A 15,993-nucleotide genomic window follows, 5' to 3' on the forward strand; every position below is an offset into this window, starting at 1 on the left:
TGTATGTTAATCATGCTGGCTTCAACTCAACCCATTCACTTGCATCTGCCCAAGTGCTGGGGTTAAAGGACTGTACCACCAGCCTGGTCCCTATGTTCCCCTTGTAGATGCGGTAGGCTCGCAACTTCACCCCACCCATCTCATCTGGGCAAGGATTGAGGCCATAACTGCTGGTCAAGTGAGAGACACCAGTGGTACCAAAAAGACAAAATCGAATGGTGTTTATTGGCTGAGCCCCCCCCCCCAGCCCCGTGACAGCGCACAGTTCAGAAGGCCTGCCCTTCTCTGAGGTCCTTGCACTGTGTGCGTGTGCGTGCGTGTGTGTTTAGAAAATGATAAAGTCCTTCGTGGGGGTCCCTGCCGGCCATCCAGGCTGAGCTGGCCAGGAGTCCGGGTGGGGTGCGACCCCAGACCTTGCCAGCAGGACACTGGGCGCAGACCAGGGCTATCACACGCTCATGGTCATGCCGGGGGAGTACTGCGGAGAGAGGGCGGCGAGCGGGCGCGGCTCAGCTCTGGCCGAGGCTGGGGCCCGCCCTCCCGGGGACAGGGGGGAACCCGGGGAGGGTGGGGAGGAGGGGAAGGTGCCGCGCCGCCCCCCCCACCTGGCCCGCCGCGGTCACGGTCTTGCTCTGGCCCCGCGGCCGCCCCGCCGGGGCCTGCCCGCCAGGCCCCTCCGGCCCGCCGCGGCCGCGGGTGGGGAGTCGACGCAGGCGCTTACGCTTTCGCTCGGAAACGGATGCAGGAAGGTCCCGGAGGCCGCCATCTCGTTGTCGTCGCGCGGGGTCCCCGGGGCGTTGCTCAGGCCGCCCACGGCGCCAGGGGAGTTCTGGGGGCGGCGCCGGTCAGCGCATGGGTCCCCTGTTCCAGGTCACCTGCCCCCACCCACCCAGCGTGCACAACCTCACCTTCGGCAGCCCGTCCATATCGCCCGAGCCTGCGGAAAGACAAGAAGCTCAGGTGCTGATACGGAGCTCAGGGACAGGGTATCCCAGGGGCTCTCGTTCCCGTAGCCTGGGGACAATGGAGGGTGCAGGCGATGCGCTCAGGGGCCACCCGAGAGCTTGGGGGCAGGGGTCTCTCAGAGCCACCCCTCCCGTAGCGTGGAGGTCAGGGCACTAGCGGATCTAGGCGCCGGCGACCAGGGACCCTCGTAGCCTCTTGTCCGGGCGCCTGGGGGTCGCGGTGCCCGCCGATGAAGCCGCTAGGTGGCGCCCGGCCACTCACCCAGGGATCCGTTCACGTGGTGCGGCTCCATCGCGCTCATAGAGGCCATTGGGCCCTCGGGGCCGGGGCCGAGCGGGAACTGCGGGCACAGGGCAGCGTGGGGCTCGGGCCGGCCGCCCCCCGCGGGGTCCCCGTCGGGTGAGGCGCACCGGCCCCCACTCACGTTAGCCCTGCCGGCGCCCGGCCCGATGGGGTTCATGATGGTATACATGTTCTCGCTGGAGTTGGTGGAGTCTGGGGGGACAGCAGGGGCTGCGTGGGTGGGTGTGTGGGATGGAAACCCCGGCCCACCCCAACCCGTGTGCTCCCTACCTCCAGGACTGGGCATGATGGGTGTTCCGGGGGCGCCTCCTCCTGCGGGTCCCTGCTGGGAGACGGGGACTGTGAGACTTGGCTTGTCTGGCCTGCACCCTTCAGGTCCCACCGAGCACCTGCAGGGAACTCACCGTGTAGCTGCCAGGAGATGAGGAAGCATAGGGGATCTGGGAATAGGCAGGGACAACTGTGAGCGTCAGTAGCAGGAAGCTGGCCCGAACCCTCCTTCCCCAGCTCACCCTGCCTGCCACTCACCGAGTTACCGCTGGGACTGGCCCACGGGCCACGCACCCCCGGACCCCTGGAAGAGATGGGGGCGCTGCAGCAGCCCAGGCGCCCAGGGCCCAGCAACCTGTCATTCCCCAGGGCTAAGTGATCCTTTTGGCCTGTTTCCCCTCCAGACAGTGGAATAAACGTTGCCCGGGTTGTCCCTGAATACGTGGCCTGCGTCTAGGCTGGGTGACCACAAGCCTGAGAGTACCCTAGGGCCTTACATGTTCATGGATGGCAGGACCTGGCTGGATGCAAGGGAATTGGGTGGGGGCCTCATGCCAGTTCCATAGCCCTGTTGAGGCAAAAAACGTTCTTTCCTCAGAGAGTACCTAGGGCGTGGCCTTCCTGCCCCACAGTGGGTTGGGTCACCCCTTACCTGGGGCCCAACACTGGCCATGCTCCTCGGAGGTGTCACTCTCTGCATGGAGCCTCCCAGGCTGGGGTGCCCTGGGCAGAGACATAAGGAAGAGGGCTTGGGCATTCCCAGATATGGACAGCACATCCAAAAGGGGGCTTCAAAAAAGAACGGGTCCCGAGGAACAGCAGCTGGAGTCTGCTACTCACCTTGTGCGCGTGGGGAGGGGTCCATGGCACCAGGGATGATGGGCTGGGACCCAGGGAGGCCCACAGGAGGCTGTGGGGTGGGCACGATACTGAGTTGGAGGCGACACCCCTACCCAGCTCCTGTCCCACCCCACACTCTCTCACCTGTCCTGGCATCCGTAGCGTGGGCCGGGCACCCCCTGGAAACCGTGATGACATGAAGGGCTGGAAGAGGGGGTGGGGGTCAGCAATCGTCACTATGTTTCCCCTAAAGAAACCCTGTTTTTTCTTAAGCCTGGGGGCACAATGGGGGCAGGGGCCTCCAACCTTGCTGGTCCCCTGCCTCAGAGACAGATTACAGACCACAGCCAGCTGGTACAGCTGCAGGAGGGAGCATTGGGCGGTCCGGCATGTGTGAGGGCCCTTACTTGACTGTGGGGGTCACCACTAGAACTCTGGGAACAGCTACACATCTTGAGGGTGAATGGGAAAGCTACTGAACCCCGACCGAGAGGAAAATGGGGGCAGAGCCTGCAGGTAGCAGACGGTACGAAGAGACTTGAACAGGATGGTGGAACCAGCGGACACCGGTGCTCAGGGGTACAAACTCATGCCTGTCACTAGCGATGACAAGGTGCACACATGTTCACATCCACTGTGTCCACAGCCCTTCCACCGAATTCCAGCCTGCAGCTTACCCCTACCTCAACTGTGAGGACAAAGGAGGCCCCAGGCAGCCATACCTGGAAGAAGCCTGGTGCCCCCATCGCGTCGTTAGGGGCCATGGCGCCCATCACAGGGTTGGGGGCTGCGGCACTCTGCAATATGAGACACCAGAGGATGTGAGAGCCACGACAGGTGACTTTCGGAACAGGGTTTCCCCTCATCTTTGCATACAGCCTGGGGACAGCTATCACGTGGTCAAGCTGGGAGACCAGAGAAAGGGGTGAAGTGGTGTAGCAATACCCCCAGACTTCTATGGCTCCCCCTCATCTCACCCGGACTCTCTTCTGGTGGCATAGAGGCCCTCTCCCGACCCACACCCCGAATGTCTAGGCCAGTCCTTGCCCCAAGGACCCCTTCCTTATCCTGCACTGTAGATGTACAGCCACCCATCCAGGACAGAGGAGCGGGAGTGTGGGGAGGGTCCCTAGACCACAACCCTCCTCAGATGGACAACAACCAGGCTCGACAGGCTCAGAGCTGGGGTGGGGGGTGTGGGGTTGGCAGGCTCCTTCTGCTGTCCCTCTCTTCTCAGGTGGCTATGCTGGCTAGCACAGACATGCCTGGGACTCCGTAGGCTTCTGCTATGATCCTGGAATGGGGACAGCCCCACCATAGCTTAGAGTCAGGTCCCTGGTGACCTGTTCCTGCAACTCTGAGGTTGCTGCAAGCATTCTGCTCTAGCCCTGGGGAATAAATGACAGTAGCCCACAGCGAAAGTGCACTCTCAAGGAAGCCCCAAAATCATTGTAACTCCGGCTGATTACGGGTTGTCATGGCCAAAGCCCCCCCCCCCCCACGCCTGGCCTATCCCCAAACGCGAACACCAGGTCCCTTGATGCAGACCAGCTGGGCACTGCGGGAGGGCGGTCTGAGCCGGAACCCCACCCCCCGCGCCCGTCAATCATTCCACAGCGGCGCCACCGCGCCCGCCCGCATTACCATGACGACGGGCAGGGCTGCGCTAGCGTTTCCAGGAGACGCCAAGGTCGGGGCCGCAGCAGCGGGGCGCCGAGGACCAGTCTGCTATGGCCCCGCCCTCCGACGCCCACGCTGCCATAGCAACCGGCGCCTAGGGACTGCTGTGAGGAGGCGAGGACCGCCTACTGTGCCAAAGGGAAACTGAGGCCAGGGCGTTGGCCTTTAACCCCAACTCTCTGGAGGCGGGAGGTAGCGGAATCTCTGAGCTACATGAGTTCCAGGATAACAGGACTACTTAGTGAGCCCCTATCTCAAATAAAAACAAAACAAAAAATTCCAGGAGACTCAAGAGACCACTTGCTGCTCTGGCAGAGGCCCCACGTTCAGGTCCCAGCACCCACATGGCGGCAGCTCATAATCTGTAATGATGCCCTCTTCTGGCCTTCACAGGCACCAAACATACACACGATGTACAGACAGACTTGCAGGCCAAACATTCATACACATAAATTAAAAGTGTTTTTTTAAATAATAAAATTTAAAAAAAAAACAATAAAGAGGGGCGTGGTGGTGCAGCAGGAGGATCTACAGAGTGAGTTCCAGGACAGCCAGGGCTACACAGAGAAACCCTGTCACAAAATAAACACACAAACAGCCGGGTGATGGTGGCGCAGGCCTTTAATCCTAGTACTCAGGAGGCAGAGGCAGGAGGATTTCTGTGAGTTTGAGGCCTACAAGAGCTAGCTAGTTCCAGGACAGGCTCCAAAGCTACAGAGAAACCCTATCTCGGAAATAATAATAATGTAAAATAAATAAAAACAAAAGAAGTGGCCCAGATTCCAGAATCCTGGAGACTCACATAGTCCTGGAAGACTTTGGCCTCACTGGTGTGTTCACAGGCTTCTCTGCGGTCTGGTGCTGCGCAATAGAGGTCCCAGAAGACACTGCGGGCAGTAGAAGGAACAAGGTGATCCACGTCCCCGCGAAGATCCCACTTCCTTCCGTTAGCTCCCACACACGCACATACCACCACCAGGAGTGCAGGAAGCCAGGGGGCTCGCCCAGGGTGATGTTCTTTTCCCAGCGGATCTATCGGGAAGAGGATGAGTGAGGGGCAGGCACCCAGGAGGGATCCGCCAACCCTGCCAGGGACAATGTGGGGTGTCTTGGCAGAGCGGACAGACTCACCTCGGACAGGAAGGTCTGAGCCGACTTCTGTGCGCCTACATGTAGCAGGTACTCATACACGTACAGCGCGAGCCTGCAGGCAGGGTGGGAAACGGTTCAGGTCGCTCAGCAGAAGGGCACCCAGGGGCCCACCCAACACAAGGTCGTGAACAGGTTCCCCAGCCAATCCATCTAACCCACAGAGCTTCCACCATCTCCACCTGCTGAAAACAGCTTCTTCAACTCATCGACCTGGGGCAGCCAGCTCCCGTCTATTCCCAACACACCACATAAATGCCCCCCCCAAGAGCCCCATCTTCATCTTCTGTATCCAGTGGTGGCTGTAACTTTTCCTTCCTTGTAGAGTACTAGAGGAGACAGTCATGGTGCTTCTTGGGAATGAGGAGTGGCAAGGCAGAGCCTCCAGTGCCACATGCCACCACCAGGCCACTACCCTGTTTTGCCAGAGTCTGCAGCCTGCTGGGACTCTCTTGCTCCATGGGCCATGGCCCACCATAGTGGGCTAGGCCATCCCACCCAGGCTTTCGTGCATGGCAGCTCTCATCCCAAGCTGGTTCCTCTCGCTCACATATGGGTCCTCTGAGTGCCAGCACCTCCCCGCTAGTCCCTATAGGGCATGAGAATAAAGGGACATGCTGGACGCTGGGGACCTGCGGGGCTCCAGGGGCCTCCCCAGCTGTCCTCGCCCCACCCTCTCTGGCTGAGGCCTCAGCCTAAAATAACCTGCCTTTGACTCAGGCCTTGCTCTCCAGCCGCCCATGCCAGCATCCTGCCGCTATCTCATTTCTGCCCTAGGATACACTTGGGAATGGGTGCTGGGGCTTTGCACCCCCAGCCTAACCTCCATGGCGCTACCCTTCACCTTGATATTCTTTATCCATCCATTCATCCGTCCATTCATCCATCCATCCATCAGCCCATTCACATGCCCACCCTTCTGTCCATTTGTCCATCTACCCACCCTCTACTCATTCACCCACCTGCCCATCCATTTACCCATTCGTCCACCTGCCCACGCATTCATCCATTCCTCCATCCATTTGTCCACCCATCTGTCCATCGGTCTGTCCTCCTTATGCAATAGCACACCGGCCATCCTCCTAGGTCCAAGTGACTCCCTCAGACACATACAAGTGGACCAAGAAGGGCTGAGCTAGCAGACAAGAAGTCCACGTCAGTATCATGGTAAGCTTGGTTTGGGATGGCAACATGGCCAGGGTGGCATCCCAGCCCTGACACCCTCCAGATAGCCAAGAAGGAGCTGTGGCCACCAGAGCCCACCATTTGGTGGTCAGAGACTGAGCTGGGCATGATAGGGATGAGGTGACAACTGATGGTCACTCCCTACAGCCTGCCCACCAGTCCCGCTAACCTTCCTCTCCCCTCTCCCTGCCCCTGCACACCTGCTCCCTGGCAGTCCCCCACCCCATCCAAAGGAGGACTCAGGGACTAGATGTCACAGGGTGAGCCCCACTGGCCCAGTCACCAGGGAGGTTGAGGTGGGTAGTTAGAGGGACACACAAGGCCAGTCTCAAGTGTGCTCAACCATCCCCTCTCCCACCACATCTCAGCTCTGCACAGCTCCCCACAGCTGCTTCCTCCAGGCCTGCATGTCTGAACTGTTCTCCATTGGCTCCGCCCTGCCTCCTGCCCCAGGGGCTCTGCCTTGGCTGTCCTCCTGACTCCAGCACCAGCAGTCCAAGATGCCATACCCCACCTCTGCCCTATGCCCACCCTCCCCTTACTGTCTCTAACAGCTGGGGTAGGCACAGACATAGGTCCTGAGACCTGCACCCACTGGCTCACTGTCCTGGGTCTGCTGAGCCTCTCAGATCCCCCCAATTTCCCTGTGGCAGAAAGCAAGCAGACTGAGGGATCTTGAGAGCCAGGACAAGCTCAGCGCCCTTCTTGCTAGACGTGCTGAGTGTCCTGGAGAGCATGACAGCTCTGTGTTAGCCGGCTGCCAAGGCCCAACACACCACCGCCACTGGCACCATGATTGTGGGGAATCACTGAAAAGGCCACCCCTACCAGCACCCCTCAGGCAGGTTAGCCAACCGAAACACCGCGGTCAGCATCTAGCCTTCCTCACTAGGTGTCACCTGTGTCCAAGGGAAGGTGTCCTGTGCCATCCTGAAGGTTTAAAGAAGCCACCTCAATTGCTGGGCAATACCACATAGATGCATGCCTGCCCACGGTCAGCACACACACATACTCCAACTTACACAAGGTCCATTCAGACCTCAGCCTCAACCTCGGGACCCAGGTAGACTTTCCCCAGAAGGTGGTGCACTGCTCTCCTGGAGCCGGCTCCCCGCTAGACATACAGGTTCACCTGGAGCCGGCTCCCCGCTAGACATACAGGCCTGCAAGGCTCTAGTGCTGAGGGGACAGGTAGGTGGAGGCCACAAACAGGTGAGTCCAGGGTGAGAGAAAAACCAGGGCTGGGCCAACCAGTAATTGAGACACTGGCCTTGGAAGTCCTGAACCCAGAAAGGCTAGCCAATCACAATGCAGGGCCACCTGCCTACCCTCTGTGAACACCCCACGGGACAGTTGGAAGACCCTACACCAGTAGGCCGAGAAGAGTCCTGCTTCACGGGGCCTCATCTACAAGGACCGCCCAAACAGGCCTTGCGTCCACCCTAGCAGTCCCAAGCCTGGTTGGCCTCTTCCTGTTCTCTGTGAGCCCCACAGGCCAGACGCACTTCTTTCAGACACCCTTGATAAGCATTTGGCTTGGATCCTCCTGCCTCAGCCTCCGTGTGCAGTTCAAACACACAGGCCTCGCTGTGGCCCACAGCACATCCTCAACTCCCTGCCTACTCCTACCACAGGGCCTTTGCACCCCTCTGTCCCCTCCTGGCCTAACTTGAGGCTCCTGATGGTCACAATGGTACTTTGTGGGATGGCTGGGCCCTTGCTCTCTGGATCTGCATGTCCTCTCACAGAGGTCCCAGACTGTCAGACCCAACCCCTGCCTCATCACCTCCCTAACTTAGCACAGGACTACTGACTATGTGAACTATGTCCAGGTCGGGGACTCCCCAGGTGCCGCACGACTGAGCCAGACGGCCCGGCCCCTGCTTCCCACATGGGCATCAGCCTGATGCCAGGATGGGTCATTGAGGCCTAACCACAATACAACAAGGGTAGCCTGAGGGGCCAGCATCCATGGCATCCCCAGCAACCCAGACTCCTCTGTGGGTCATCTGTCTCATACCCAGGGCTGTGCTGGGCAGCTCAGCTTCTCGGTGGCCAGCCAAGTTTCCATGCAGGCTTGGCATGCTCACCACACCCCCAATGTATGTGCTGCCCCCAACACGCTTCAAATGTTCACACCTTCACCAACTCCCCTGCATCGGCACCCAGGGAAGGAAAGCCGGGCACCTCAGCTTGCCCACCTTGGCCACTCATCCTGCATCTCCAACGCAAGGCAGTGAGGGCCAGAACCAGTCTGGCCCACCTAGGGTCACTGGAGGTAGCCCAGGTAGCTCCGCCTTCTTCCCTCCTGCCCTGTGTCCTCAACTTTGCCCACAAGCGACAGTTCAGTTCAGGTCACACGTGCCCACACAAATCTCACGACCTCCAGGCTCCCAATACCTAGAGCCCCTCAACCTCCTCAAATCTGCAGCTCTTGGGTTTGTGTGCATGGGACCCCCGCCCTGAGACCTGCAGCTCTCCATGAGCCCCATGGTCTCGAGGCCCAACCCAGGCCTGTGTGACCCCAGAACCATCGAGGTCTCGCAGCCCTCAGATGCTGTGCCTGCCCCGGGCATCCTGCTCGCTGCTAGAGCACGGACTCCTTAGAGCTCACAGTCCCTGATATGGCACCCCATCCACTGCTGTGTGACCCCAGCAACCCTTGGGGTCTTGTCTGACCCCTTGATCTTCTGTGCCCTCAACTGTCCTGAGACACCCCCCCAGGACCCCTGAATCTCCCACACTGCAGTCTCATGCCTTCTGTTTCTCAGTGACCCTGAGCCCCTGGAACTCGAGTGCCTCCTATATATTCTGCCCTTTGTGTCTTCCGTGACCCCCAAATGGGCCTCACCCACAATCATACACCCTTGAGGTCTCGTGCGACCCCACAAGCCCTTTGACCTCGTGTGTACCCCTGAAATTCCAGCTCCATTCTGATCTTTGGTAATTCCACGAGCCCTCCGGATCTCGTGTATCCCCCTGAAATCCCGCACCCTTCTGGTCCCTCATGACCGCACAGTCCCCGGTCCCGCGTGGCCCCCGAGCCGCGCACTCACTTCTCGCGCGCCTGGCCGTCCGAGGGCGCGCAGCCCTTGCCCGCCTTGCCGTACATGCTCCGCACCTGTCAGGCGCGCATGGCCAACGCCGCCCGCTCCCCGGGTTCCGCAGCCATGTCCGCGCGGGAGCTGCGGCCGCGGGTGGGTTCTAGCCGTGCTGCCCTCCGCGGGCTGTTCCGGGAAGCGCGCCGCCGCCGCGCGCTCCCGCCGCTCTTAAAGCGGCAACGGCGGGCGCGCACGCGTAGAGCCTGCGGGGGCGGCAGAGCCCATTAAACAGGCTGCGCGACTTAGCGCGTCTACCGTACCTCCCGCACCCACGCGGGAGACACGATCTAGCCACTGCCATGCCTCCAAATAGGGAAGCTGAGGCAGGAGGATGACTGCGAGTTTCAGGCCCACCTTGGCTGCGGAGCTAGACTCCCAGCTGCACAGATTCGTGGGGCTGTGGGTATCTGGCTTCGACTCCGAATATGTCTCCTGGCCTCAAAGTGCATGTGCCCACAACATTCTGCACCCAGAACACACATTGAGAGCCCACATGCAGCCCAGCCAGTTATGAGGAGTTCCATCCATCTTTTTCTTTTCTTTTCAGAGGGTTTCACATAGTCCAGGTTGGTTTCGAACTCAACAAGCAGCGGAGGACGACCTTGAACTTCAGATCCTGCCTCAGCATCCCTAACGCTGGGATGACAGGCGTGCCCTGCTTAGCCTGGGTGGTGTGCTGTAGATGTAGCCCAGGGCTTTGTGCATGCCAGCGTGGACCAACTGAGCCCCAGTTCAACTATAATTTGTTTGTTTTTCTGAAAACGTGTCTTCACTCAAAGGCAGAGGCCTGCCTGGTCTACATAGCGAGTTCCTAGACAAAATACATAGTGAAACCCTGTCTCAAAAGTCGAATCTAAACAAAACAAAGTCTCAAGTATCCCAGGCTGTCCTCCAACTCCCTATGTCACTAAGGCTATCCTTGAACTGGTGATCCCCCTGCCTCCACCTCTGGAGTAGGAGAGTAACACCCGTGCTCACTGGGCCGAGGGCATGCTACCCCCAGCCCCCACGTACACACACATTCATAACACGCGGCCCCGTGAGCGCACGTGTGGTCGTGGCGCATGGGCGTGCAGGCGAATGCTCGCTGTCCCTGCAAGTGTTCACAGTTGGACAGCGACGGTTTTTTTGGGGGGGAAGGGGAACAGGCAGGAGATTGTCCCAAGTAGGTCTTCAGCTACCGAAACGTCGCGTGGTGCAGTCACGGGCACAAGTTTCCTATGGGACGTGTGTGTGTGTGTGTGTGTGTGTGTGTGTGTGTGTGTGTGTGACAGTCTGCAGGTCACCGCGGTCCCTGGTGCAGGCAGATTCCCTTGCCCGGGCCTCCCCGCCCCCACCCTGCCGGCGGGCGGGAAGCCGCTGCGTGGAGGTTCCAGGAGCGCAGGAAAGGCTGCTCGGGCGCGCCCCGCCTCCTCCCCCAGGACTCAGCTGGGCGGACGCCGACGCCGGCCATTCCCATTTCCTGCCCGGCCCGCGCCCCCTCCCCTTCCCCCTCCCCCAGCTTCCTCTCCCCGTGGCGGGGCTGGCGAGTACTGGCTGCCCGAGAGGCCGTCGGGGAGCCTGGGCCATCGAGGACAGCATTTTTTGCAGCCTCTGCTCGTGGCGAGTGTACCCGCGATGCATAGGTTTCTTCCACCCTCATCTGTGTCCCCAAGGTCCAGCGCTGCCCAGGACGCCCGGTTTCCCCTCCCTCAGCCACAGATCTTTGATTAAGTATCTTCACCCACACTCGGTGCTATTTATTGAGTGCCTGCTGTCTACCGGGCTCTGGGGACCCAGTGGAGACGCTTTGCTATTACTCCTGGAGCTGAGAGTCCGCCGCGCCGGCGACACATTCTGGGCAGGGGGGAGTGGGGGACGGGCGGCGGCGAGGCAAGGTCGGCAGGGCTCCTGGAGGAGGGTGGAGGCGGGCGCAGGGAGGAGGGAGCAGGGGGCGCCCGCAACCCTGCAGGCTGCTCCGGGAGGATCTGCGGGCGGGAACAACTGCGCCGTAGTCATGGCAACCGAGGCGCTCCCAAACACAGCTAGGAGAGTCGGGGGAGCTGAGCACTCAGGATACACACACCCAGTTTGGGCCTAGCCAGAGACTCGCCCAAACGAGAGAGAAGCAGGGTCGATACTGAAGGACGGAGAAGGGGTGCTCGGAGGCAGCAGAGCCAGGGGTCAAGGATAGGCAAGGGCCGAGCAGCTTGCCTGGCTGCCTGTACAAGCGCCACCTTGTGAGGCAGAGCTCAGAAAACCATTTCCTTGGGCCGGCGAGAGGGCTCAGCCGGTAAAGGCGCTTGCCACCAAGCTTGATGACTTGAGTTCAACCCCTAGAACTCACATGGTGGAGTATGTTGCCCAGTCCTGTGAGTTTCACACGCACAATGGCACCTGTGCTCACACACATATACACTGACACAGTAAGTAAATGTTCGTCAAAAAAAAGCTACAAGCTGGAGGCGTTTGAAGCCTGATCCCTTTTCCCTTGGGTGTGGTAGGAACCAGATCGCCTGCTTTGTCAAGCGGATCTGCTCCCCAAAGCACGCGGAGGGCCTGGCCAGCGATCCTGGCTCACAGAAGACAAACCCAGAAGGGTAAATCTTGTTTCTTCCCTTGAGCCTCCTGCCCGAGACGGCCCCGTCCACCAGAAGAGCCGGCTCCGCCGCGCCCCCGTGTGGTCGGCAGCGGCACTGCAAGGCTGCTGCTCCTCCCTCCTCCCATTCCCCCCTTCTCCGTGTCCCTCCTCTGCCCTGTCCCGTAGGCCTTCTCTAACCCCTCTAGATTTCCCCTAAAGCTTTGGCTGTCACTAAAATTGACAGCTGGTGCCCTCCCCCGCCAGGGGCCACAGAGCAGGTGAGCGGAGCCGCGTGGACCCTGCGCCCGCACCCAGCGGCCTCAGCCCCGCCCAGCTGTGCGTAGGAGGCGGCACAGCTGGAGTGCGGCTGTGCTCGGAGACCGTTTCCTCTCCGCAGCTGTAATTATGGGTAATTTTCTAAGTGCAACACAAAAATTAAAACCCAAACACCACCGGGAAGGGAGCAACCGCAGCTGTTGCACGCGGAGTGCCGGGACTGCACTAGGGGCTGGGGCTTGGGGCCTGGGGTGGAGGGAGGACGAGAACCTGGGGCGATCTGTCCCTCAGCCTCTTGGGGTGCAGGGTTCCGAAATTCGAGGTATTGGGGACAGAAGTCTGTGTGTGGCCCGGTTCAGGAGCTCGGCGGCCCCGCTGCCCTCTCCGAGCCGCTGAGTCACGTCCCGGCCAGCGGGCGGCGGGGGAGGAAGCCCAAGGGTCGCCCTTGCCGGACCGCAGCCTAGGGGGCAGGCTTCTTCTGTGGCTCCCGCCGCCCGCCCTCCGCCCTGCTCGTGAGGACTTCTGAGCCACACGGATCCTAGGACCACAGTGGGACAGGGAGACCCTTCTGGTGTGAGCCGCTCCCCTGCAGGACAGAGCCCTGTCGTCCATTCCGCCTGACCTCGGGTCCTCAATTCAGCCACAAGCACGGGGCTTCATTTTTGGTTGAGTCCTTCCAGCAGGCGTTGGTAGTTTGTTCTGCACAGGAAAAAGCGGGTTCAGTGTGACAAAGCAACCTGCCTAAGGATGCACAGCAGGGACTAGAGACTGGAGGCTCATTTGAGGGTGCGTTGGTAATGCGTGTCCCCCTCGCATACTCTCATTTCATATGAAAAACACTTGATAGTATTTTCTGAGCAGACGAACCAGCAGCCGCTTTCTCTGGGACCCCTGGGGGTCTGGGTTTCTTTAAGGTTGTCGGGTTTCTTGTTCCCTCAAAGCAGCCAGGGGCTGTGGTTCCAGATGTGGCCACGCGATGGCAGCAGAGAGGCCGCCAAAGAACCTCTTGGCCTGGCGCATGCGCTCACTAGGGCCTCCAAATAGATACGCAATGTGTAGGTCTCCCTAGGCGCCGGCTCCAGCCTCAGCCCTCCAGGGCTGGGGTCACAGGCCAGCGCCACTAATTTGGCTGCTAATTAGCAGCTTTCCAGTCACTGGAGGGATGGTTCAGTGGTTAAGAGCATTGGTTACAATTCCAGAGGACCTGGGTTCAATTCTCAGCACCCACACGATTGCTCATTTAACTGTTGAGGAGAAAGACCACTGACCTACATCATCATGGCCAAATTAGTTAAAGCATACAATAATTAAAACAAGATTTTTATTCCTGAAGGCAAAGGTCAGCACTGGCTGCAGGGGTGGGGTCACTAAGTAGGGGAAACAGGCAGGGCTACAGAAACAGAACAGGACGGAAACAAAGATGTGGTTACAAGGTAACAAGGTAGTCATAGCTTTTGAAACAGAGGTAGAGTCGCAAGACGGTTATCAACAACTTTTGAAACAAAGACATAGTTGCCATTATTCCTGCAGCCAGCAGCCCAGAACCATTTGTAGCATAGCCCGATCCTTGAGAAACAAGTTTAATTACAAACAGGAATGAGCCTACTTCCCCTTTACCACAAAATGAATTTTAAGCCCAAAAAAGAGGCAGGCTGGTTCTTCACGCCTCCCTTGGTGCCCTGTCGAATCTTTAATAGGCTCTTAGCATTCTTTTGTTGTGGTTGTATTTGTTTTATTTTGGTTTTTTTTTCGAGACAGGCTTTCTCTGTAGCTTTGGAGCCTGTCCTGGAACTCGCTCTGTAGACCAGGCTGGCCTCGAACTCAGAGATCCACTTGCTTCTGCCTCCCAAGTGCTGGGATTAAAGGTGTGCGCCACCACCGCCCACAGGTCTTAGCATTCTTTATGGGGGGGTCACAACATTTGTAACTGCTCACCCATAAATTACACCTGTGTGGTTAACAGACAGAACAAGCGTTTTAAGGCCATATCATCTTGGACTTACTATGGACTCTTTATGTAGCCATTTTGACTGTTTCATCAGGGAAGCCCTTGGTTGAGGACAAGGGTGACATGGCCTCCTTTGTAACTACTTCCATTGAAATGAGGAAGCTGTTGTCAGGGTCCAGGGAGGCTGAATGGCAGGATGGCAGTAGGGCAATGGGCATTCATCAGAAGCATATGTTACCAATCCTGCTGAAGAAACGGACCGACCACATCAGCTGGACTGGTTCACGTCTGCTCTCAGCAAGGCCAGGACTTTGGGGTTCTGTAGGACATAGATCACCTTTGGAGCGGTTTGGAGTCCACAGCTGAGGTCAGGATTGTGTCTGCCAGCGAGGGGAACTCTGCAGGGATCGAGGTTAAAGCAAGGGAACTCTCCCCTGTGAAGTCTCCCGCTCAGGAGCAGGCAGAAGGCAGGAAAGCCCCTTCAGCCCGGGAGGGCTGGGCCCACATCTGAAGACTCTCCACGCCCTGAAATATACGCTACCATTGTTTGTACTTTGTGTTGAAATTCAAAGTATGTAGCAGCTGTCTGTAACATAGCCGGAGGAGACTTACACCCTGGGGTCATAGCAAAACCTATGGATTCAAAAGTATGAGTACTTTTCCTTCTATCCAGAGGGCTGGATATAGATGGGACAGAGACATTTTTAGCACAAAGAGAAGTAACTCTAAGTCTATGTGTAGGAGACAACCAGAGGAAATTTAAAATTGTGAGCTTGTGACTGATAGTAGTGTTAGTGTCACCAGTTTATAAGAACTGCACTGGGAACCTGGAGCTCACTACCAGGCTGGCCTCGCCCCATCCTCCTACCTCTGCTTCCCGAGTGCCTGTGCCACCATCACCCAGCTAAGTTTGAATTTTTTATTGATATTTATTGAGCTCTACATTTTTCTCTGCTCCCTCCCTGCCTCTCCCCTCCCCCCCTTCAATCCTCTCCCAAGGTCCCCATGCTCCCAGTTTATTCAGGAGATCTTGTCTTTTTCTATTTCCCATGTAGATTAGATCTTTGTAAGTCTCTCTTAATGTCCTCATTGTTGTCTAAGTTCTCTAGGATTGTGGTTTGTAAGATGGCTTTCTTTTCCCATTCTGTAGTCTGTCGTTTTGTCTTGTTGACCATGCCCTTTGCTTTACAGAAGCTTTTCAGTTTCAGGAGGTCCCATTTAGTAATTGTTTCTCTCAGTGTATGTGCTGCTGGGGTTATGTTTAGGAAGTGATCTCTGGTGCCAATGCATTCGAGTGTACTTCCCGTTTTCTCTTCTAAAAGGTTCAGTGTGGCTGGCTTTATGTTGATCCATTTGGACTTGAGTTCTGTGCATGGTGATAGACATGGGTCTATTTTCATTCTTCTGCATGTTGAAATCCAATTATGCCAGCACCACTTGTTAAATATGCTTTCTTTTTTCCATAGCTAAAGATTAATAAAGTTAGCGAAGAAAAAGACTATACCTATGCAGGATTTCAGGCAGAGAGGATGCTGGGAAGAAGGCAGAGATGCCAGATAAGTCTTCATATCATTTTTTTGTGAGCTGGTGTTTATGTTAAGCTACATATGGTACCCAGTATGATCACTCTTCATCTGAAGGAGCAGAGCAAACTTCTCCATTTTATACAGGACCTAACTAGGGGGGTGAATGCAGTCCAGCAAAGTCATAAACAT

The 15,993-nt window shown here is 57.9% G+C and overlaps 1 protein-coding gene across 9 annotated transcripts; it reads right to left on the reverse strand.

Annotated features, from left to right (window-relative positions):
• Positions 1-195: 195 nt before the first annotated feature.
• On the reverse strand, positions 196-9,644 carry Ssbp4 (single stranded DNA binding protein 4). Of its 9 annotated transcripts, none has more exons than XM_026777762.1 (17): positions 9,450-9,644; positions 5,191-5,263; positions 5,030-5,091; positions 4,862-4,946; positions 3,102-3,176; positions 2,524-2,583; positions 2,380-2,449; positions 2,192-2,262; positions 2,037-2,107; positions 1,798-1,843; positions 1,674-1,709; positions 1,540-1,591; positions 1,391-1,479; positions 1,228-1,306; positions 909-937; positions 606-829; positions 196-478 (listed from the first exon to the last, which is right to left on the reverse strand). In XM_026777762.1, exons 1-16 carry the CDS (start codon positions 9,503-9,505, stop codon positions 620-622), a joined length of 1,164 nt encoding a protein of 387 aa, XP_026633563.1. In that variant the 5' UTR covers positions 9,506-9,644; the 3' UTR covers positions 196-478; positions 606-619. The 9 variants fall into 9 exon arrangements, with proteins under 9 accessions (XP_026633563.1, XP_026633562.1, XP_026633565.1 ...); XM_026777761.1 differs by having other exon boundaries at positions 1,540-1,594; XM_026777764.1 differs by having other exon boundaries at positions 1,391-1,461; positions 9,450-9,643.
• Positions 9,645-15,993: the final 6,349 nt, after the last annotated feature.

This window comes from Microtus ochrogaster, unplaced genomic scaffold (genome assembly GCF_000317375.1).
Source record: "Microtus ochrogaster isolate Prairie Vole_2 unplaced genomic scaffold, MicOch1.0 UNK81, whole genome shotgun sequence".
NCBI lineage: Eukaryota > Metazoa > Chordata > Mammalia > Rodentia > Cricetidae > Microtus > Microtus ochrogaster.

Coding starts and splice junctions, on each gene's coding strand:
- Ssbp4 (XM_026777761.1), bottom strand. CDS start 9,505: ATGTACGGCAAGGCGGGCAAGGGCTGCGCGCCCTCGGACGGCCAGGCG. Junction 5,092..5,190: donor CTCAGACCTTCCTGTCCGAG/GTGAGTCTGTCC, acceptor TCTTCCCGATAG/ATCCGCTGGGAAAAGAACAT. Junction 2,450..2,523: donor CGCTACGGATGCCAGGACAG/GTGAGAGAGTGT, acceptor CCCACCCCACAG/CCTCCTGTGGGCCTCCCTGG.